Source organism: Lissotriton vulgaris, chromosome 7 (genome assembly GCF_964263255.1).
Source record: "Lissotriton vulgaris chromosome 7, aLisVul1.2, whole genome shotgun sequence".
Taxonomy (NCBI): domain Eukaryota; kingdom Metazoa; phylum Chordata; class Amphibia; order Caudata; family Salamandridae; genus Lissotriton; species Lissotriton vulgaris.
The window spans coordinates 1115988509-1116013577 of record NC_141695.1 but is presented as its reverse complement, the minus strand read 5'-3'; the positions used below and the strand labels follow the sequence as shown (position 1 = coordinate 1116013577).

General features: G+C 42.5%; 1 protein-coding gene across 1 annotated transcript in view; it reads right to left on the bottom strand.

Annotated features, from left to right (window-relative positions):
• LOC147703006 (serine/threonine-protein kinase 32A-like) overlaps positions 1-25069 on the bottom strand; it is a 717281-nt gene that overhangs the window by 30696 nt on the left and 661516 nt on the right. Inside the window, exons 8-9 of the mRNA XM_086928864.1 lie at positions 22655-22752; positions 17486-17602 (exon numbers count right to left, since the gene is read on the bottom strand). Coding sequence (XP_086784990.1) covers positions 17486-17602; positions 22655-22752 — 215 coding nt within the window. The remainder of the gene's footprint in view (positions 1-17485; positions 17603-22654; positions 22753-25069) is intronic.

Sequence of the window (25069 nt, the reverse complement as noted above, 5' to 3'; positions counted from 1 at the left end):
ATTAGTGTGTCTGTGTTATTCATCAGGACAGCGACATGTGGCACACATGACATATCACTCCCAGTGTCTACATACTGCTAGCACTGGGACGTGTCTATAGATTAAGGTTGTACAATAAAGCTTTTGTTCTAAAAAAACAAAAAACGGGCAAGACAGATTACTTTTGCAGTTTTGTACAAAGCGAACTCTTCCCAAAGGTATTGGAGAGTTTTACATTACAGACAAATTCATTTTTGATAGGCGCGGAGAGATTTATTAAGTGGTGGTCCCCAAAAAGAACTGCCGGTGGGACCAACCTGCAGCCACCGGTTCAAATTAAGCACTGCACATAACCCTAGAAAAGTAAGTAGACCACTCCTTGTGGGATGCGAGGTCTCAGGATCCGTACCCAGAGTAAACCCTTGTATTTATTTATAACACACAAAGTGCAGGAGGAAGCCTAGCTTCAAGGCGAATATTAACCACATGGCTGCTAGGCGTTTTCCCGTCCTGCGCTAAAAAAACAAAAAGTCCATAAATCATGACGAGCTGGCCTTGTCACCCGCGCACGGCAGGTAAGCGCCATGACGAGCCCAGCTCGTCATTAGCTTCGAAGGGGTTAACAAAACAATGCACAAGACAATAACTTATAAGCTAAAATGGATGTAAAGGTTTGAGGGTGGGGGAGCACTACATTTTCTGATTCACTGCAGACACCTCATTTCTTTAAGGTACGTGATATCGTTAACAGGGACATTCACCTACTCGCTGAACAGTCATTAACAAACTGTTTTGAATATGGACTAAATGATTCAACCACAACGAAGGAGAAAGTGCTGCTCAATTGTGTGTGTGTGTATGTATATATTTATATACATACACACACACACACACACACATACATACATACATACATACATACAAAGCACATGGAGCAGCTTTGGACAAAACTGATCGCCCACATAGCAATATTTTAACTGGGCACAAATGGACGCACCGCGGCTGCTGTGTGGCAAACTGCCACTAGGGGTGCAGTAGGCATCTCAATCGGTCACGGCAGGTTGCAAAACACTGCAGGCCTCGCGATACAATGGAAATGCTGGTTCAGGGGTAGCAGGGCTTGCACAATGCGCCCCCCTCTTCTGAGACTTTCATTAGCAAGGTCACCTAACCGGTGACACCTGTGATTGACAGGTGTGGGGTGAGTGTGGAAGCCAGTTCTCAAGCAGTGGCTGGTGGGAGCACTAAATGTACAAACACTAGACACTGTCCTGCAGGACACAATAACAACGAGTTAGTACGGAAAATGACACCAACCAATAAAAACCTATCTGTAGTAGAGTAATTACAAGGCAATTGACATTGGCTGAAGATTGAGAAGTAGGAAAATGTAGTAAAATGTCTATAAGCGCCAGTAATTCAGAGTTCTTAAAGAATATCCATGAAAATCTTAAAGAAACTGCAAGCCAAGCTCACTAAGGGGAGAGGTTATTCAAGAAGAAGCTGAGACAGTCAAGTCCATGTCGGTATTCTATTGGACAAGGTACATCAATTTTAGGTGATCAAAAGCAAGTCAGGACACAAAGGACAGTCAAACACCAGGTAGTCAGAGAAGGGCCCGCAGTGGAAAGAGGAATAATAATCAAATAAAAAGGTGCTTGGTATGAAGCTTCGAAGACAAAAGATGCAGGCTTATTATAGGACAGAGCTTTTAAGGGGTTGGGGATATGCTAGGCATGTAAAAAGAGTAGTCCAGCATTCATCGAAGCAATATGAGCCTGTGCAGAAACACCAGTGTACAAATGGAGTTGGAACGAGGAGTAGCCTCACCCATCATAAAAATGTGGCATTAAGTGTAAAGACCAAGACCCCCGTGGCAGCGTGAGTGGCCAAAGTTCAAGGTTATCTCTAGGGCGCAGACCTCAGGTGTAGCTAGCCTCCGTGTGCTTCCACAGGGAGCATGAGGTTACTGACACAACACCTGAGTGAGACAAGGCATGGCATTGGCCCTTTTAGAAACAAAAGCTCTAACAATCAGCCGGCCTTCACTTACAAGGCAGAATCTTCAGACTCCTTCACCCTCACCTCAATGATCTCTCACTGTACCCAGGGTACTCCTCCTTCCAACTTTTAAATCTGGCACAAGTGTTGACGTCAGACTAGAGAAAGTGATGTGTGTCCCCACGCAGTTCACATACATACCAGTAATGGGAGAAAGTCATCACCAGCAACACAGTTCCATATCTCGAAGAGACCACAATAATAGAAAACAGGGATGCATACAATTTACAAAGTGCAGTCAGATCAGCTAAACCATAAATAATTAACGTCCGGCATACATTTTAACGCAAAATACATAAAAGTGTATTCATTCATTACATGACAATTTTAACCATGTTAAAAACCTCAACTGAAAGTCAGCAACACAGAATGAAAACATGTAAAACATGGACATGCCATGGCTTCCAGTCAAACAGGCCTTCCTCAAGGACCCAACAGGTGATTCCGTTTTAGGAGACGGGGACATAATATGTGTTTGCCATGGTTGGCTAGTGTGGGGCAGCCATTGCACAATATACACAATGATGTGTTTGATATATACCACCTGAGTAGATGTATGCATTCCATCTTCAGTGGGAAAGCTGTGATCTCACGAGCCTAAATCATGCTGTATGCCTATAGCTTGAACCTTTACCAAGAGAGAGGCCCTCAGTGCCTCTACTGGGGTGCAGCCACTGACAGCGCCCACCCTCTTCAGGAACCCTCCTCATTGTCTATATGTTGCATATACCTTGCACAGAGCCATGGCCTCAAGTGTGTTTCCTGACTGTGTGTCAGTCACCCTGTGAAAAGTGTTCGCAGTGCCAGGCCTTGGAGGTTCCTGGGACACCCTTGACAACGTCTGGTGACAGTTTTGCAAACTGTAGGCAACCTCTTGGCTGGTTTCCCTTCTGTGCCACAGAGAGGAGTCTTTGTGCCATGGTCGTGGTTCTTGATGGGAAGCATACCTTCATATGTATGGGGAAAGTAGCCATGAAAGAGAGAGAAAGTTGCAAGGGAATCTACGAGGACTTGCACTGCTCTTATGTATGCATACCTATATATTCCATATTAAAGATAGAATATAGGGTGAATGTCGACGTCCTTCCGCCACAGTGCTGCATTTGCGCTATAAATGTCCTTCTCTTCTTTGTAAAACGTGCTTCTTTGCTTAGTATCCCCACGGTTATATTTGTGTATATTTAATCACTTTTTCTTTAGGTTTCCTGTAGCTTGGACATAATCAAGGAGAACGCTAGAGCGTGTTACAGAGATTGCATTAATATATCACATTTGCTGTTTATATTTACAATGTTATCACAGAGTTAGCATTTCATAAGAACACAAGAAGATCAGAACATCTGTAGATTTATATTTACAGTGGTCGGTACTGTAATAAAGTTCGTGTATTGGAAGCAGATGTATACACTATACTATAGCGCAAGGGAGGCGAACCCTGTACTAGAAAAACGTCATGCGATAGAATAGAATTCTTGTCCAGGAGGAGAGTGTGCGGGCGTGGACAGTATTAAGGAAGGTGGAACCAGAATCCATTCCTCAAGATGAGGTGGCCTTATGTATAAATTATTAATTCAACCCAAATGCAGTACATGTGTGAAAGAACGACAAGCATATATACATAACATACAGGTATGTATCCAAGCAAAGACCACTCTCTTTCTACCCATTATAATTCACGACTGGGCTTCCATTAATTATTAAATTCATCATTAAGTCCCCCTCGGGACGCAACCAGCCTTTTACACTTGAGAGCAGCGATCGCGCCAAGTAAAAGGATCTCCAGGGACTAATTTATTTAGCACGACATGGTGCAGACAAAGGCACGACTGAAGTGCGTCTCAGAGCTCGTCTCCGGGCTGCAATAGTCCACACCTTTACTTACTTGTGAATTTGGAGCGCCTCCCGCCCAGCCCACCCCACACTGGCGCACTTTGCCTCCTTGGAAAAGTCCATAATAAATGTCTCCAACAAACGTGTGCAGCTCGGGGTCCGAGACGTTGACCAGGTCCACTCCCGTCTGGGAGGCGCGGAAACTTAATCCTGCTCTTTGGAGCCTGCGCTGGCTATTAAAGCAATACAGCCCTCTGTAAAAGGCTACACTAGCAATAGTGTGACGTTACACGAATATAGCTTTTATAGTTTGCAAACGAAAGGAAAATGAACACTGTGGAGTCCAACAGTGACTTATGCTGGCAGGTGTTGCTGTACCAGGCAGAAGAAAATGATTTTTCCTTTTTTGTTAGGGATTATGCAGTGCTCCTGGAATGTAACAATGTGCCGTTAAAACCACCACATTAAAAATCGACTAACCTGTAGAAAGCGTCGTCAAAGTGTTATTAGCCGTTTCCTAATATCAATAACACAATTAACTACTGCAGTAGGGATGTCTTCGCTGTATTTACATGTATTCACGTTCACACACACACACATACAAAAACACAAATATATATTAATTCAATAATTTCTAATGGTACAATGCGTTGTTGTAGCTGGAACCAACATTATCTGATTATAATTATGTAATATTGTTCTTATACACACACATCCCAGCTATTTCTTCGGCCTTGTTTGCGTGTGTATTTTGTGGGGGATGGGCGATTTCCCGTTCTAGTTAAGGGTGGAAATAACTGAAAACTGGAATCTACTCAGGAGGGCGCGGTGTTTGTCCATTTTCCGCTGTCTCCCAATGTCAGTGCTTTTGTTTTTTTGCATGGCCCACTTCTGAATTAGTATGGCGTTGCGGGGTTTTGCGCGCCGTATGGTATTGCATGGGTCTGGTGTTATCTGCAAAGCAACAGGTTAGAGGGGTACCTTCTGCAGGTCCCACAATACAATGAGAGATTGAATATCTTGACCAGATGCCAGACGGTGACCCTCCCTACTCAAGAGTTGGTCTGTCTCTGGGCCCAGTGGTTATGTCAGTGCCTCAGTGTCCCTCGCGTAGGACCTGATTCCGGGTGGGGAGGTGGATTCCGATCCCTGTGGAAAACGAAAACGCGAGAATTCCATGTTTCACAATAAACACCTCACTCCTGCAATTGTGCGCTGACCAATTTCCGCACGCCATCTGTGTTGAAAGCCTCTGATACATAAGGAAAAAGGTGCGGTAAAAAGTAAAACCCCTTTCTGCATGCGTCTTCGACTTCCCAATGCAAGATAATTAATGAGAGGTACTTGCCTTCACCCAATAAATACCCCAAAACGAGGTATCGATATTAACCGGATGTAGTAATACCTTACAAGTTTCTACAAACTGGGAACGAGTGCCTCACTCACTGCCTCGGTGTCTGTTTCCCGAGCCGAGCCCCGCGTCGTCACTCCGTCTAAATAAATATATTCCCCGTCGTCAGTGTCAGTGATTGTCGCTTCTTGGTCCTGTGTGTATATATACCATCAAGTGCATCTATAGGAGAATATGTCTGACGTGTTACCGTAACAGAGTATGTGTCTGTCGTGCCTCTCATTCTACAGCCCGGCATCCTAGGCGTTTAGTGACTGCTTCTTTCTTTTGCACAGTCGCACGCACAGTCTCCGTAACATCCGATCCATCATACTACTAGGTACTGAATGATACTCTACTAGTAGTACTACTCACCACACACTATAGAAGAATAACTTGAAGTACTCTTGGTTGGTGACTGTCACGACGACGGGTTTATGCGTCAGGCAAGCAATTTGCAAAGACACTCTGTCTACTTCACACACCACGAGGCGAGTGAACCACCGGATCCAACGACAGCCGCAAAATGGCCAATCACTGCATGACTACATTAAGTCAGAGACAGTGATTGGCCATTGTGCAGGGCGGCTGAGCCACCCATGCTCGGCATCCAATATGGATTGCCCCTGCTGTGCTGCGCGCGCCAGGATTGGCTTGGAGGGCACACACACTGCTCGCCCTGTCGCCTTTTTAACGCCAGGGCCCTCCGCACGAATAAACCTGCCCCCCCCCCCTCTACTAGCTAATGGGATTATGTGAGGGCCCTGGGGACTTTCGTGCGCATGCTCGGGCAAGTTGCTGCCCGAAGCATACATGCGAGAAAAGAAAACAATACTTCTTGGAGCCTCGTCGTCGACTGTCAATCATCACGCCAGCCCGCCCCCCCTGCGCACTCCCGTTTCATTCGGGTGCTGCCCGGCGGCGCTCGGATAAAATATTGTGACAATTTATTTAAAATACACAGTGAGTCAAAACATTTATTTTAATTATTTTACTGCAGCCGCGGGTCCAAGCAGGGCTGGTGGGGCTACGCCCCTACGCCCCAATGGACGCACCGCTGCTGACAAAATCACAATATAGCCAATATCATACATAGGTGGCAAACAAACGGGGCAACAAAACAGCAAGAATTCCACAGACACATGTGCGCATATACTGGAAAAAGAACTAGGTGATTGACACTCCTCAAAATCACTCTATTTTCATCATTGATCCTGTGTCTCTTCTAATGTCCTTAGCAGGAGCTTTTTTCGGGTGCATGCTTGCTGTAGAATTTCAGAGCAGATTTGTCAGGTCGTGCCCAGGCCTCCTATTAGACAGGTCTAATAGCCCAGCAGTGGAAATTGCTGCTGTCCATCTTATCTGAAGACCCACGACACCCATAGATGCATGCACAATTATTAAAATAGGGAAATTCTCTTTAATAAACCATCAAAGTATCTTTCGTGACGCCAGATAATCCTTGCACGCCAACATAAGATGCAGCTACTTGAAAAATTATCTCATCATCAAGAGTGCAAATCTGACAGTAATTACTCTAATCAAAAATTCGGAGGTTTCCTCGTGATATGAATTTCTTTGGAAAGGGCTTTTTCAATGCAAGTTAACTTTCTTAGCTCCAAAGGTGTACGTATGCTGTTTCTGGGGTCTTGACCTGCAGTCCCCTCTCAATCTATTTCAAAGTTACCTGCTTTCTCAAACATTGTAACAGACCGACTTTGGACTCGATTATGAGGGACTTTTGTTGGGGATGTGATATTTATTGTTCCAAAACTAATTGGATTCGCCAGGTTCGGAATTTAATGATTGAAATAAATATTGCCTATTACAAGTTAACTCCGCCAAAAATGGATTCAGCACACAATTCTGGTGCAGGTCCATCATGCGGGGGCTGAGGGGGCCAACGGAAAAGAGTGGGGTTACAAAATGATGCTTCTCGTTTTAACTTCCATCAGACTCCTTGCTTTGAGAAATGTCTGGATGAAACTACACCAAACCTGTCATGAAAGTAGAACTTTACTCAACAAAGTGCATTTGCTTGGCTTGGTGTAAATCCGTCTAATAGTTTTTGAGAGGTTAGTGTGTGTCACAAATCCACAGAGGAGTCACAAATCCAATTAAAACAAATAAAGTTACCTCATTGGATGAGGGAGCTTTAGTTCTCGTCATCATTTATAGATTTGCAATAAGGTTCTACAAGCAGTGGTGAATGATCACAGAGACCTGACCAAAGGCTATCCTCTCCAACAATCTGTTGATGTGAATGACCAGGTCCCACCCGCCATGGACAACCATTCCCCACTGCGCAGAGCATTTTGCCATACACAGGTGAGATTGGCCACAGAGCCTTGCCAAAGGCAATGCCCTACACTTAAAGCTCCATGGGTGGCCTTCAAGCAAGCACAGTAGGTGTTGGCCATGTGGTCTGGTTGAGGGCCAGACCGTTTGATTAGCCCACTAGTGAAAGGTTTCTCTGCACCCCCTTTGATTACTCTTGCCCAGTGGTGTACATGATGGAGAAAGAGGGATTGGTAGAAATGAGATATTCGCTTTTTCAGGGGAATATGGGTATACAGTGAAGGATGTGGATACTACAACATTGTGTAAGTTTTAGGCACACATAATGTTGTCATGAGAGTTTGAGAGGACACAATTTGTAAAATGGTGGTTATGTGGCACTAGGCAAGGTAGAGGTGATTATAGTTTGAAGGGAAGTCTGCCAGCCCGACTGCTTAGGGAGGCTATGGCTCTTGCTTGCATGGCTTAGGATGAAGCACCATAGTAAGAGATCACTGCCCAGCTGGCAGGATTTAAAATGCCTTCAATGCATCCCCCAGTGGTGGCTGCACTGAAAGGAGTAGAAAATGCAGAGTGGCGCCATGATTGTTTCACCCAAATCAGCAGTCAGTTGTTTGTTTTTCTAAAAAAACGTGTAAATTAGAAATATATTTCACACAAAAAAACACAATTGTCCAGTGGTGCAGAGAATTTGCTTCCTGCATGTCAGGCCATTGTTTGCTTTATCTCATTGATTCCACCATGGTACCTGCGAGGGCCCTGGGCAGAGAAAATCTCTGAAGGTCAACCTCCACCCCTTAATGTGCTGTGGCAACCTCCATCATGACCCATTCCAGTGGTGGACTGAGTATCAGGTCAACGTCTACTGACAGCAAAGCCAGCTGAGGCTCTGAAATATTAAACATTTTCCCCTAACTTTAAACCATGAGGAGTAATTGTAACTTTAGAGGTGAAGAGCAGCCACTATTTTATGGCAATGCTCCTTTACCACTAAATTATAAATTAAGCATACAATCCTTAATTGCTGGTGAGTGCCATTTTACTCAGCCAATAGTCTACAGCATCCCTTTAAAGAAACTGCTGTATTTTTACAAATCACTTGTATGGATTGTCGATCAATATCTGTACATTACAATGTAATAACCCTGCTCAACCTTTATGTGATATATGGGGTTGACACAGAGCAGAATTTTTTTTTTGGACTAGTATATACCGTGGGAAATATTGTCATTAAAGATATATGTCAAAAGTAATCCCATGTCTGTGTGAGTTGCTGCAATTACCAATCATTGAGTAGCTTTTAAAATACACCTTGAGCACTATCTGGAATTCTATCCCAAAATAAATCTGTTGCAACCTCTCCTACTGTCTCTTCAAGAAAGAACTAAAAATACTTCTTCTTAACAAATATTGGGGTATCTAATGTTTCTGACACTTTACATGAACCAAGTATTGGGATATCTTATGTAAATTGACTCCCTACCTGCTCACTCCCCTCTCCTCTACTATACCCCCTCCTAACTCCCCCTCTCTTTACCCTTGTACTCTTACTCCCCCTCTCCTCTCTCCCCTCTCCCTACTAACTTTAATTTTCCATTCCCATCCCAATCTCTATCTCTATTCTCCCTGCCCCTTTTAGACTTGCCGGCAATCAGTAACATTTTGTAACTCGTTCTCGCTTAAATCTTTTAATCTATTTAATTGTTTTGTTTTCTCATGCCTTGTAAAGCGCTCTGATACTCTTGGGTCCAGTAGCGCTATATAAAACCTTTTAAATAAATAAATAAAGAAATAAAATACATTTTATAGAGTAGACATTACCAACAGGAGTGGCAGAGTGTTTTAGAAAAAAACACTTGATTATCAGCTGCAGAACGTACAAGTTATGAACACAAAAGTGGGTAAGGGAATCAGTCGCTGGTCAAGACAACTTGGATTAAATGTATTTTAAGGTATTTATGAAAGGTGATTAGAACAAATAAACACAAAATATGTTTCAGACACTCTCCCATATCTTAGGAGTGTTGGAAGATACTTTATTTTTAACAATAGGTCTTCGGACATCATGCTGTTAAGGAACAGATAAATCTTCCTTCATGCAACATGGTACTCAACTGAGATTGTTAGCCTCTGACATGCATAAGGTGGCTGGGAACTAACCATAACTTTAAATATGATTCATGAAATTCTGAATGTGAAGTCGACCTTGGCAGTCAACCAATAGATATCAATGTATGGAGGAGTGATGTAGTCAGACCATTTACCACCCATGTACTGACATTTTATAGAATGGGAGGTTTAGTACAGAGCAGGTTTGATGCATTTAGCAGTAGTCAAAGAGTGTGGTGTGGAAGTCATTCTAGAGGGGGAGATAATAGGAGCCAGGATTGAACCTTGCAGAACTCTGCAATGTAGCACAGAAGATGATATGCAGTATCCCATCCTTACAAATTGGCATCTCTTTTTTATGTTTTTATTGTCAGCAAGGGAGCAACATTACAAATTCTCTTTCAAATAACTTATATGCAATAGGAGATCTCCTTACATTCACAGTACATTACAGAACAGACATAATTATTCCTTGAACAGTACAGTATCAGTAATGCTATAAATAATATTTAAAATAGACTTAAACCTGTTTCCATATTACAGGACATTTTCTCTTCAAATCCTAATTACCCCTTGCCTTAATTTGTTCTATAGAGCTTATGTATTTAATGCCATTTGTCCCCAAATAGCCTCCAATTTTATCACTGAGCGAGTTTCTCTTGCTCTAGCTAGAGCTTTCTCCATTTCAAAAGTCTCCCTTACAATAACCCACCATTCACCTACGGTGGGGGGTTTAGGGGAGATAGTCGAGCAGCCACTAATAGGATTGCAAAAAGTCTCTTCAACCATTGAGTCTCTTCTCTGTACCCCAACATAATTTCTATAACTGTAGGGGGAGAGTTTTCCCCAGTTCGTTCTCTCATCACCTGTGCTACCTTCTGCCAAAAGAGTTCCAGCTCTGGGCAGCTAGAGAACATATCTACCAAGCCTGCAGCATGTATCCCGCATTTAGGGTATTTTCCCTGGTCTCCTCTTTGGCTCTGTTGAGCCCAGCTAGTGATCTTCGCTGGAGTTTAATAGAGCATACATATTGTTCGAAATTGTTGTAGTCTTAGATTAACAGAGTGAATTGACCATCCTAAAGTTTCTAGTGCCCGAGTAATATTTGTGGGTGTTATATGTGTCCCCAAAATCTTAGTCCATCGTAAGGCAAGTTTTTCACACCCACTCTGCCTAACCTTGCTAAGACATAGATACATAATACTAATTATTAACTTTCTTTTTTCTGCATGTAAGAAATCCCAAATCTCTGACCTAGACACTCCTTTTAATGCTAGATGTTTCACAAAGTATTACCTGATTTGAAAATACTTAAACAGCATTTGGGTAGGTAAGTTATACAATAGCTGCAGGTTCTCAAATGTATGAAACCCCAGCTGTAGCATCCCAAGCCTAGCCCAACTACAAATGGGCATCTCGTGAAGAGGAACTATTGGAAACAATATATTTTTGTAATTCCTATGTATGTATGAATGGAAAGGAAGCTCAGTAACAAATCCATGATCCTCTCTCAGCTGGAAAACGTTTTCTTTCTCTTCATCTGCTTGCTTGTGCTTGCTTCTCCATTTTTCTATTTTTTCTTTTTCTGCTGATACAACGATTTGGGACATTGTACACTGTTCCTCCTGTTCATGTAGTGCAGTACATGTTTAATGCTCTCAATCAATCAGGATTTGTAGAGTGCGGCAAATCACCTGTGAGGGTCTCAAGGCGTTGGCGTTGCTTGCTCCTTCGAGGTTCTCTGTTTATTCAAATAACCAGGTCTTGAGTCCTTTTCTGAATTCCAAGTGACGATGAGGCGGTCCTAGGGCGCAGGGGAAGGTCATTCCAGGCTTTGGTTGCAAGGTAAGAGAAGCAGCGTCCTCCGCTGTTGGCTCGGTGGATCTAGGGGGATGTCTGCGAGGAAGAGGGAGGCGGATCGCAGGTGTGTAGTCGGTTGGTGGAAGGTCATTCATTTGTTGATGTATATTGGTCCTTCATTGTGCAGGTCTTTGTAAGTGTGGGTCAATATCTTGAACTGGCATCTCTTCTGGATCGGGAGCCAGTGTAGCTTCTTGAGGAGAGGGGTGATCTGACTCCTTCTGGAGTGGTCAAAGATGAGTCTTGCTACTTGAGTTCTGTATGGTCTGCAGTCTCTTCAGGAGGCATGCAGTGATTCCTATGTAGAGAGTGTTCTAGTAGTCCAACCTGCTGGTGACAAGGGCCTGAGTAACGGTCCTCCTGGTGTTGATTGGGACCCACCTGAAGAACTTACAGAGCATACGATCTGTCGGGACATAACAAGTGCTGAGTTCAACAGGCCAGCAAGCATCTTTCCATGGCAAGATGTTGTTTACAAAGATGAGGACTACCGTCTTGTCCATGCTGAGCTTGAGACAGTTGTCCTGCATTCAGCTGGTGACGTTCATCATACTTCTGAGGATGTTGGCTCTGATGGTGAAGGGGTCTTTTGACAGAGAGAGTATGAGCTGGGTGTCGTCGTCCTAGGAGATGATATTGAGTACATGTGATCTGATGGTGTTGGCCTGGAGGATCAAGTACATATTGAAGAGGGTGGGGCTGAGGGATGATCCTTGTGGGATGCCACAGATGATCTTCTTGGGTTCCGAGGTGAATGGTGAGAGATGGATTCCCAGTGAAAATCAATAAAGAATTGCAATACAAAAAAAAATGATCTTTGATCAAAAGTGTCATATTTCAGTTTTTTTGCCTACACCATTGTTTGCACTGTGACAACCGGCACAGCTGCCTACAATGGATGTACAAGTTTTATGCGATGAATTGAGACCATATTTTATTTTCCCATTGGTTGCATCCCTGAGTTAAAATGTAAATCTGAATTGATATACATTAAAAGTTGCTCCTCAGAATAAACATTTCTCTGTCTGGGACAGTTTGATTGAAAGCCAGTCTACGCGTTAACAGTTCCAGATGGAAGAGGATATCATTATCTGGAGGACCATTGACAGACCACCGGCACCAAGAACAGAGGATGGTCTTGCCGATTCTTCTGACTTCCAGCTAGGTCTGTATTTTACCTCGCAGAGCAAAAAGGGGAATGTTTTCACATAATGTGAAGCAAGCAGTTATGTAAGATTTGAAAGAAGCTGCGTAATACTAGGTAGGGATGTACATTTTGGAATGGTCCCTAAATTATTAGAAAGGTGCATATAACAGTGTTAAGAACTCACAAAGGATGTTCCTTCTGTTTCTCAAACTACACAGTGTTAGGCAGATAGAAGGTAACCAGGGGTATTTTCCTCTTCCTGTCCCATACCCAGCACTTTCTCTGCACATGCCTGTATATCGGCACTGCTGCCACAATGGCGCTGAGTACAGGAAGATTGAGATCTACCAATTCAGGTTTCTCAGGAGGGGCTCTTGTGAATGGTACATCAGCAGTGTTCAGGGAGGAATACTCTTCCTAACAGACGCCCAAGGCAGGACTCACTGATCTCTAGGAGGGGAAAGGTCAAGAAGTGGAAAAAGGTAAGAAAAAGGGGCACTCCTTTTTAATGGGGCAGAACCAGACCCACCCATCTTCATATGCACTTAATCTAAATACACCACCCAGTTTAGGAATTTCTCTTTTTCTTTCAAGGGCCAATTACCACAAGGTTTTCACAGGTCCAGGAATGACCTTCTGGGAATAACTATTTAAGACTGAGGAATGAGAGGGCAGAAATGAATCATGAAGCAGCTTCCTGGCAGCAATATCTCTTCTCTCCTAAAAGAAAATAGGGGCATCTAGGAAACAAAGTCCTCGAAAGTTGGAATGAATTGGGAGTGGGCAGACATGGTTCACCAAGCAGCTTCCTGATGTGTATACCTATTTTCTCCTACAGGAACTACAGGCGACAACAAGATAGGCTTCCTGGACCACTTCTTGCTGAAGGGAAAAACATAGAGGACACCTATGTAGGAAACCACAACCCAAGGTCACATTTGTCTCCTTCTGTTTGCCTATAAAATAATTTGAAAGAGACAATTTTTTAAGGAGAGAATAAACCACCACAAACTGCATGAGAGACCTACGATCATGCTCAGCTGCTTACCATTAAAAACCTCAATAATAGCCTTGAGCCTTGTAAACTCGCTGTCAGCATGAATTCCTTAAAGTGTACAGATAGAGTTATGATTTAATGTTTTTACCTGTTAGCTGGCAGGTTGTGTCTATAAACTGTGTTAGTTTGCAGGATGATGGAACCTTTACATCTATAAACAATAAAATGAGCATTTCTTTCTTTCACCAGTCTCCTACTTGCACTGAATCATTGCCTTCCAAAGCTGGGCAAACCAGCTTCTAGTGTATCCACAGGCATGTCAGCTGCCGGGCCTTAGCTGTCTCTTATTTAAAGTAGAAGGTGCCAAGAAGCTTGTATGGTGGTGGAGGTAAAGCCTAGGGCTGGAGCGGAGGACTGAGACATAGGCACACATTTGCTAGCAATGGCTAAAGTGCTGGTCTGGGACATAGACATTAAGGGACTTTTCTGATGAATTTCTGAGTGTTGAGCTCCATACCTCTCAAAACCTCCATGTGCAGAATTTCACATCCACTGGAAAAGCGTGGAATGAAACCTTGGACCTATATGACAAAAGGTTTGACTTCATCAGCATTAGGTGACAACTCACTGTGCTCATAATCGTCGCATTACCACTCAACCTATTATCTTGAGCTCCTATAAGCCTGATATGTGGCTATTAAATGCCCTTTGTCCTCGACCTATAATCAGCACTTCCTGATGAAAACCAAGCTCTGCAGAATTCGAAATTGATTATCTAAATGGTGAAAGATGCACAGACCAATAAACAAAGTTAAGTGTTCCTTTGTCCCCAGAAGGTTCTTTGCATCTGCTTTGTCTTTATTGCAATTCATTGGTGCTCATCCTTACCTCAACATTAGACTGTACAAATTCATGCAGACCTAGCTAGAGCCAGACTGGAGATAACTTCTTTTACAAAGGATTGAGCTCTACAGATCCTTATGAATGAGATAGTAACTTTTCTTCCTTCGCCAGTACTTGGCCACAAGCCCAACTATGTGCTCATGTTACGTCCACGTTCTGCTAAAAAGCAGAGAGAGCAACACAGTTTTTTCAGATTGATCTGCCATTTCCCGCACACGTGCATTTACGCCAGTTGGTTGCATCTAAATGATTAGGACTAACAACTTTAACTCAATAGGGTCAATCATATTTTATCTGTTTGTCCTATTTTATTTTTTTATACATTTTTAGTTATTGTTTTAATATTTTACTAACTTGCCTTTGAGCTTAAATGTATTATTGTGTGGCCCAGTTGTGTTTGTAATTGTTGGTCACTGAATTGATTTGCCCTCTTTTAGAAGTGCACCTTAAACATGTTCTTGCTTCTACAGATCAATAACCCTATTGTTTATCAGATTCTCCTTCTGAGCATTGTCATGTAATAAACTGCCCTTGACATGTGCCACAATTTCTTTTTGTTAAATCCTTTATTTCAATATTAAATCTACAAAGGATACGAATCTAGGCTGGTTTTGCCAGAAAACATTGACATTATCCAACAGCAGAGGTAGCCCCTGGTTTTAGGGTGAACGAAAGGAAGCCATTATATGTCATATACGTTTTTTGATGGCGCCTATCCCTCTGGTTATACCGTACCAGTCAATATAGTTTGTGTTACATGCAGCTATTAGCTTTTCCCACTTTTTGAAATGTACACACCATTTAAACATTGTTTTCCCCATAGCCACATCCTTATTCATACCTTCAAGGGCCAGCTTTATTAATTCTTCAGGCAACGCAGTCCACCAATCAGATCTGCTGAACTACGTTGCGCAATTGGGAAAACAGAGGACCGAGTAATGTTTTCTAAGATTGGCCTGCTTCTGTTGTGCTGGGGCACAAACAGGATGCTTCTGTGATACACAGCCTTGCAGCATAGGCACAGAAGCAAGTGTGAGCTGGCAAGCACATGATTTGCACTGGAAGCATACATTCACAGTGCCAATTCCTATACCTAAACAAGCAGGAAATCCCATGGATGGATTGTGCCCTACAGCATTCATGCAATGTATTGGTTGTTTTGAGCAATAAATACATTTTCCATAGTTTACACCTCTTTAGTACTAAGATTTTGATGCAACGCTCAGTCTGGCTACCTTAGTAGGTACTATCTGCATCAAGATCTATAGACATTTGTATAAATCCACTCGACAGCCGCCCTTTTGATGGAAAGCGATGAAAACTGGTGCAAAGTGGGTTTTGAGCTGAGAAATGGATACTGTTCCAGAGCAAAACAGCTTGGCACTGACAGTAAATGTCATTTGAGACATTGCATTGCTTCGTCATCTCATAGTTCACCTGTTCTGCCTTCCACTCCTCTACTTGCGAACATTGCTATCCCTCCAGTGAGCCATCGTCATCTCTTTGGTATGATGGAAAAAACAAATATTTGCTTCATAATGCAGTTGCTACCCATACTATTTCTGTTGGCTGTATATGTTTCTTGCGCTTCGAGCCTCTGCTTACAACTTGCATGTTACTGTCAGGGTGTAAACTCCACACGCATAATTTAAGCTACCAAGCAGTAACATTCTATTAGTACTGTGCAATTAAGAACAAAAACCGTAAACAGTTATTCCCCCATTGTAAGGTACTAACTTTTACTTGGGTATGGTAATGGTGGCATTTTACTGCACAGTAATAGCAAATATGTGTGGAGAGTTTGCACATGGCCAGTAAAAGGCAACTCCTAACCAGGGTCTTTTAGTTCAAGGTGTGCCTCTCATAGTTTTCAAGTCTTGTGAAGTGGGGCAAACACCCTGGTCTGCATAGGGATCCGGGTGGGTCTCCATTCCTCCCCAACTGAGCAGAGATCACCAGATGACTCTGTCCTTGGGGCACCTCTTTTGTGCTGATCCTCTGGGACTTTAGGCCTGCTCCTGTCAGCGGCTGACATTCAACCCCCTTCTATCTAAGTCTCTCCTTGGTCCAGGATGGCTCTGTGAGTGAAATGTTGACTGATGGACTCTGTAGATCACAACTTCACATTGTGGCACGACCGACTCAGCCTCCTAGCCTTCTCAGGTCCGTAGAAATTGATATTAAATATTGGGCTATAGAAACAGCTGTTATTTACGGGATTTAGAAATGGCAAAATTATAGGAAGGACAGCTCAACATGCTTCTTCTTTTTAATATTATTATTATAAGCACTCGTAGTAGTAGCAGCATTACAGCTAATCTGAATCGCTTTTATCATTCCAATCTCATCATATAAATAAAACACTCTGCTGAAAGACCTTGCACATTCCGCATCCACTGCACAACTCCATACTAGTATTCATTACTTTACTGCTTTAGGTACCCACTTCAGTCAAACTGAAGCAGGCAGCCTTATTCACAAAGAAAAAATCATACCTCATGATACTGTCTCACTTAGGATGGTCATCAAATGCCACTCCTTGTGCAATTACAATTTTTTCTTGTGAGTGTGAGTCACTTTTTCTGAGACTAACGGTCTATGGGAATATGAGTCATTCATTGTTAGTCAAATTGCCTTTCTGGGAAAGAACATTTCTACTTGTGAAAGGAACTGGCTTTAACTTCTCTTAATATAAGATGCATACCTTAAAGTGTGAAACTGGGTTCTACTGGTTAAGTGATGCTGTATAGGGAAGGTACTGCCTTATTAGCGGTCACACTTGATGAATGGGGCTTCTTTCCAGGAGCCACTCCTCAAGTGAGAGGCTAACTTGCCATTATACCGGCAACACCAGCATTATGCTAGGATACAAGCATCTGTTCAAGGTATTCAATGCGTCATCCCCTCTTACCTTATGAAGCAAGTCGACCATGTCCGCAGACCAGGTGGCCGGGTATGTGACGGTGGCCGTGTGGAACACCTGCACAATGTCATTGGCCGCGGTGCTGGAATGGATGTGATACGGTCTCTGAGATGATGGAGAAAAGACAGAGAGTAGAGTCAGCCTTACAGAAGCAGGAGAAATAACAGCATGAAATATGTAGCACACACACTCCAGGACAGTTTCCTACAGGGACTGCAGTCAAGTAAATAAAAAACAGATCGAATTGTGGGGAAGACCTAACACTGAAGGGAAGGGGTTTGCAGCACTGTTCTGAGCGACTGACCCCTCACACGCTTGCTCAGCTCTGGACCGAGAGTGTAAATCTCGCTGGTGAAAGTCAGTGCAACTGACCCACCTCATGAATATTCATCAGGCTGGGTCAGGTCTTTTGCTCTTGCACGTGTGTTTTATACTACAAGGGTTGGAGGCCTAAAATAAAAGACAGAGGTCATAGTGGAAAGTATGGGATCCTATGGAGGCCATCGCTCTCAATGTTGGGAGCATAAGGTCCTTCCATTTCTTCCAGCCAGCATCCCAAACGTGGAACTGGAGTACCATGGAATACTTCCTATTGGTGGCTGCATAATGCCTGCTGTGTACGTAGTGATTATTTTTGGACCCAATATATCTATTCGTTCCATTTACTAAATGTAACATGGGACTAATGCTTGCACTTAACAATTAATCGTTACATTCTTCCCACAGTAATCACAACATCAAATACCTGGCATCACTGCTAATGTAATGTATGGTAACTGTTTAGCACAGGGTCAGCGTAACAACACTGTGCCGTCTGGGTCAAGGTGTACATTAAAAGCAAAGAAAGGTAAAGAGCAAAAAAGAGGAAGGCGACAGCAACATTAAATATACAGAAAAGTGTTGTCGAAAGGGATACGAAACACGTGTGTAGGAAGATGACCTTTAAACTTGGACTATAACCCCATCTTTCATCACAAACGGAAGCAACTTAAGTGTTTGCATGAGATGCTCATACCAACATAAATTTCTACATGGAAGGAAAGCCTGTCGTTGCCTAGCATGGCAATCCAAGCCATATTTCAGAGAGTGTTTGCAAAATGCATGCATATATGGAGTCCATATCTATACTATAGTTATGGAAGGGAACGTGCCGAGCAAAACGCTAGTTGGAAATAGTTATGAACATGTTATAGGCTGTGTCAAAATGTATTTTAGAAGAAAGAAGGTAAAAGTAGATGTATTAAACGGAACTATGAGTAAACAAAAATGAATATGCTAGCAAAAATCAAACTAGACATACATTAAAATCATTAATTGAGCTATACAGAGGCGGATTTATCATTTTTGCACAACACAGCACAGAAACCAAAGTTGCACTGCTGCATTGCACAAGAGGGAGAAAGCACAAACATGCTGCCTAGTGCTACTCGCAACCGTTCCACTATTCTGACCAGGCGCTCCCCACGCCTAGAGGAGGGGCACCCTTTGTAGCGCCACAGGATCGAGCTCCCATTGGGGCCTTGGGGTAGAGGGGGAGTGAGAGGTGACGTAGAGATTTGGGAGGTTCGGATGATGAAATGAAAACGAACCTCCCAAAGTGGGCTATTTAAGGCCATGCCTCGAGGGACCCGTCCTCTCTGTCTCCCTGGAACACCTTGACTTAATGGCTGGAGCGTCAGCAAATCCTATGGGGCAGATTTACAAGCCCCTTGCGCCTCTTTTACGCCGCCGTTGCGTCACTTTTGTGACGCAGCAGCGGCGCAAAAGAGGCGCCATGGTGCAGGGTATTTACAACGTGACGCATCTGGGAGATGCGTCACGTTGTAAAGCCCTGTGCCAGAAGTAGGCGTTCCAGGGCACGGGGCGGGGGGGGCGGGGGACGTTCCGGCGCAGGAACGCCTCCTAAAAGTGGCTGAGCGAAATCTACAAGATTTCACTCCGTCACTTTTAAGCCAATGCTGTGTCAAAACCCTGTGCCTGATTGAAGCAGGCTTAAGGATTGCGACAGCATTGTACAGATAGGGCACCCCGGAACCTTGCTGGAGCTGTGTCGCACTTGCGATGCAACTCCAGCAATGCACCGACTTTACGGCACAGATGCGTTGCGCATCTGCCCATTTTTGCCCCATGGTGTGCCGCATTGTAAATGCGGCACATCCATGGTGGCGGAGCCCTGACGCACAATAACTGGCGCATCCCTGCTGATATGCAGGGATGCGCCAGTTATTGTAAATCTGCTCCTATGTCTGTACAAATTCTAACACATTCCACACATTGGATGGATGCTTCGTAGTGAAGTACACAAACAATGTGTGGTATGTTTGGAAAGAAAAAATATTGCTCAAAATTAGCAACTTCTTCAAGAAGGCATTCTGTGTTTATGCAAACCCAGACTGTCAATCTTAGTAGATCAGGCGTTGCATCAAAACTATAGGTGCGTGTGCTAATCCTCCCAAGGTACACATATGTAAGGTCCCCTTGGAGCAAAGTGGTGCAAAACATAGCAAAGTGCTATTTGAGTTTCCAATCTCTTGCACCTGGTTCAGGGAAGTATGTAAGAACACATTTTTTCATTGACACAGAATGGGTAAACCCCTTTAACTGCATCGCTGCTGCGGCGATTTTTGCACTGTGCGGCTTTTTTTTTTAAAGCCGCGTTACATGACGAGCTCAGCTCGTCATCAGCACACGCCACCCGTGGCTGATGACGAGCTGAGCTCGTCATCAGCATCGAAAGGGTTAATACATCTGGCCATCAGTCACTTTGAGGGGCTCTAAGCCGAGTGCAAAGTCTTGGTAAATCTACCCCTCAGTGTCTTGTACTGAGGAGTATCTAAACATATAACGTTAAGTAGGCTGGAATTAGATGGCTACCAGTAGAAGATAAACTAGGTATGCATGAGCTCTGAGGGACTTGGGAAATATCTGAGCCCACAAAATGACAGAACTAATCAAAAGCAAGTGGTTTCAGAATGCAATATTTGGTCACATATATGAGTGTCAGATCCAAGAGTGGTCTGTGGAGAAATACTAAATCTGCCATTATGAGACCTGGGTCTGTAACCAGCCTGTAAAATAAATCACCTTCATCTATATTGCTGTAACCTATATAAATCACCTGAGCTTGCAGACACTGTAACGTCAATGAGGCCTAGGTGGTCATCACTCACATGGCAGCTTCACTGAATATTCATGTCTTCAGCTTTTATAGAAAATTCGGATTTATCGAGCGAGGCTAAATCATGTAGCCATGCTTTCTAAAGGCGTCAGAGTAGAGGAGAAATCTCTACCAATCATCATGCAGAATAGAAATGTGTTTTCAACGAGAGGTCCGTAATGGCAGAACAAAAATATAGATGTATATTTATCAACACTTTGCGCTGGTGAAAAGTCACACAAAAAGTGATTCAAACCAGAACAATGTATTGATGAACTATTTATCTTACAGTGCAAACTTTATATGCGCTGTTGAGTGATGAAAATAACTCTTTGTGGTACTTTGGCAGAGTGGATGTGCCATGGGTGCATGGGTGGTCTCACACTGCAAACTATGATATTTGACACAAAGTCCTATCTACTTAAAATGGTAGGCAGGGTATTGCACAAAAAATGCATCCTTGAAGCAGGAGTAAGCTGCAGAAATGTTGTAATTTATCCTAACTCTTCAAACGTTGCATGCATGCTGCATTGTACAGCACACATCCAATCTGTAAAAAATATAATGTTTTGTCTAACCACATAGTATTTTGTACTAGAAGAGTACCCTTCCGATACACAAGCTGTGCTAGAAATTATGCACACACTTATAGTGCAATGGAGTGTACTTAACACTAGGTAGCCCAATTGTCTGTTAGTGCTAGAGAAGAAGTTACTGTCCCATATCTTAGTAGATGTGTGTGAGAAATGGGGTTATTATTTGGCAGGGGGCACCCCTGCCAAACCATCAAACAATTATGGTTAGGTGAGATCGCAGTTCTGAGAGAATACCCTACTCAAAACTAGTAGATTTGGCACAAGCATCAGTCAGTTGCAGGAGAAGTGCACTTTAAGTTCAAGCAGCACCAAAATGTTTAAAGTAAAGAACACAACACAATACACTTCACAACAAATGTATACAAATATAGAAAATAATGAGTCAAAAGGCAGCAAGATCATCAGAATAGGTTAAGGGGTTTGATTTTTAAAGTTTTAAGGCAAAAGGCGCCTCGAAAAAAATCTAACATTTTAATGCAGGTGAAACTGCTTCCCTCTGATGGGACATTTTCCGTATTGGCAATAGGCTTTTGGGTTATGAACAGTTCCAAGGAAGAGCATCTTCGTCACTAGCATTATTGGGTGGTAATGGAGTCTAGTCTTCTGGGCCTTCAGCAGAATTTTATTTTTATTACAGAGTGCCATTTCTTGAACTTCGTGTTGCTGCAATTACTGGCTAAGGTCCACACTTTCATAGGGCAATCAGTCAGGAATGGTAGCTTTGGGGGGTACATTACCTATGCAAATATCTAATGACAATGGGATGTGAGTTTTCATATCCTACAAACCGAAGCCCGTTGACTAAGGTTGGGATTCACTAAGATTTCTTTCTGTTCTTGGAGGAAACTGTGATAGCAGTTATCGACTCTTGACATGGTAATCCAAAAGTACCACGGGCCAAGGTGAAATACCATACTGACTGGAAAAGGGCCCATCCTATGACTCAAGCCTACTGAACAGGATCATAACAGTAACTGGAGAAAAGGATGCTAGATTGAAGACTACAAAGCCGTTATTTAGCCTTATTTTCCCTTCACTAATCCACAGCCTTTCAATTTGATTCGCGATATGAAAATATCACATATATACATGCTTGCTATGGAGATTATTGTCGAAGGCATAAATACTCCGCTCCAAAGGACACTTGTAATGTACGTTTTGAACAGGCATTGAGTAGTGGAGTAATACTATGAGTTAGTCATATGTCAACGAAATTAGCATAAAAATAACTCCGGCTCATCAAAATTGTTATTACAATGAGAATATTATAGGAGAGAGAAGCAACAGCACTGGAGACACTCTACTTTGGCACATCATTGAGTTACTTTGGCTCTTGAAAGTGATGAATTTAAAGGATCCCAAATGTAAAAAAAATGGGACAGTTCAGCCCTTGTTTTACTTTACCCGGCCCCTCAGCAGTTCATAAGCAGTTATTCCTAAAGACCACCAGTCGACCGCAAAGGAATAGCAGATCTGTCCTCTGGGGTAAAACATCTCTGGGGCTGAAATAGAAACAGACAAGAAAAGCGTAAACATCTGTCCAAACCAGAATCCAACTATATTATGGCCAAAATATTTTACATTATTTTCGTATTTCCCACCTCCACTTTGAACTCCAACGAATACCCATTGTTCAAAAAGGTGACTTTTTCTCAACCAGGCCCACTTGAATTTAATTTAATTACCACAGACCATGGTCCACTCATTCCAATAATGTCCATATCATCAGGTTTCTTAGTTAGTGTATATCAAAGTCCCTAAAACAAGTGATTTTAAAATTATTTCAGACAAAAGAGGAGACATAACTTAGCGGCGAGACGGCCCTAACAGTGGGACTGTCACTGTTATTCCCAAATTTGACTTAAATTGCTACTCTTTTTATGGCAATAACGTAGCCACATGGCCTTATACAGCTTTGCTCCTTAAAAAGTTATTTGGTGGGGTCCATGAAAGCAGTCTGAATCTACAGTATCAGCATTTATAGTACTACTGTACTGTAATACTACTGTACAAATACAATAAATAATAGCTAAACTCAAAAATATAACAATCTGGTCAACAGACATTTTCTTTTCATTTTTTATAATTGGCAATACAAAATGGAGGGCCAGTACAAAATGACAGGTTGAGGAATGTCTTCTAAATGCCTGTTTTGCATGTCTAAGAAAATTGTTAATACTAGTAGTGCCCAGAATAAAAAATTCCGGAAGAAGAATTTTGTAAAGATGAGAACTGTGAAATTGTGTGAGGTTCCAAAGTTTGTCAACATACAGAACTTAACCTACCAAAACTTCCCTACCAAAAGAAATGGGAGTTTTTTGGCAAAATCATTTTTTGCATGGGAATTCTCCCGCAAAACAAAGTTTTTGTGAAAGTTTTGCAACCAAAGAATTAACTTTCTTACGTATTTTAGACCTGCTTTAAAAATAAAATCTTAGATGTCTTTGTGAAGTTACCAAAAGTGTCATAAATTTTTAAAAACATCTTGTAGTTGTCAAAAGCCACGTCTGACAACTTCGAGCATCCCTAATGAATGCAGGTTCTGCAATTAGAAGTACACTTGTAAGATAGCGAAAGCCTGGTTAAGCAAGGATATAGTGCGACATGTGCTTGAGGCTGTTACCATCACTTTGAAGGATGCCAGGACTGAACTTAATGTGGATACCTATGGACTCCTCAGGCCCTCTTCTGGCTAATTTAGGGGGAGCTTTGAGGCATAGCTTCCAAAGGTGAGACTCAGGGGCATTGCAAGGATTCTGAAGCCAAGGGTGAAGTGAAAGTTGAATGCCACTCCACTAGAAATGTATAAAATTTGCTGTTCAGAGAACCAATATGGCAATTACTACCAGTAGCAACCTCGTGGCTTCCTAGAATTTCCTTATTGTAGGACGTGCGCTGGTGAGGCCAGTGGAAAAGGGATAGACATTCACTGCTTAAGTACAATGAAACCAATTATCCTTCATATTTTCATAGCACTCTGGTCTGTGGTGATGCACCCCTACGTTTCTGACAGGTACTTAACTATATATTGGATCACATCATGCAATACTTAAAGGGACCCATTTCGTCTCCTTTTCAGCTCTGTTAGTAAGAAAGAACAGGAACTTGAGCGGACGATGTTGATGATGTTATTCCATCCACATGCCAAGGTACGCGGCCAAGATTTTCTTACTTCATCAACCACTGGTCTATACCCGATTCCTCTCTTTTTCATTGCTTCTCTCTTATGCTTTTTTGTGCATTTCTCCCTTATCTTGTTCTAATTTATTTTTTGCATTTTATATTTTATTTTATTTTCTCTTCACTATTGGCTTCAGAGCATTAAAGTGAAGTGATGTGAAACAGAATGTCATGGGTGAGTGATGTAACTTGGCTGATATCCTCAAGGACAACACATATACTCTGTGTTTCTTCTCCAGTCTTAGGGTCATATGTACATTAGATCTCATTTCTTTGAGTTATTATTTTTATGAATGAACTGCATAAATATTGCTTCATTTTAAGTCCCAGTTTGTACTCTTGCCTGGACTGTATATCCTTACATTTGCACATTGAGCATCACTACTCACAAAGCTTTAATTATGACTTCTTTCCTCCCTTCCATTTTTAGGTCTGGCATCAGCCAAGACCTTTTGATTTTACTAATATTATGTATATCATATGCTTACTTTAAGGGGCTTTGGGCACCCTTCTTCATCCATTGGTCTGGTGTTGTCTCATTCGCTTTTTGGTTCTGCCCACTACAGCATACAGCATGGGCTCATGGGTCAGCCTACTTTAGCCACTGGTTAACTTCACTTTGAGTGACTGCATTTTGCT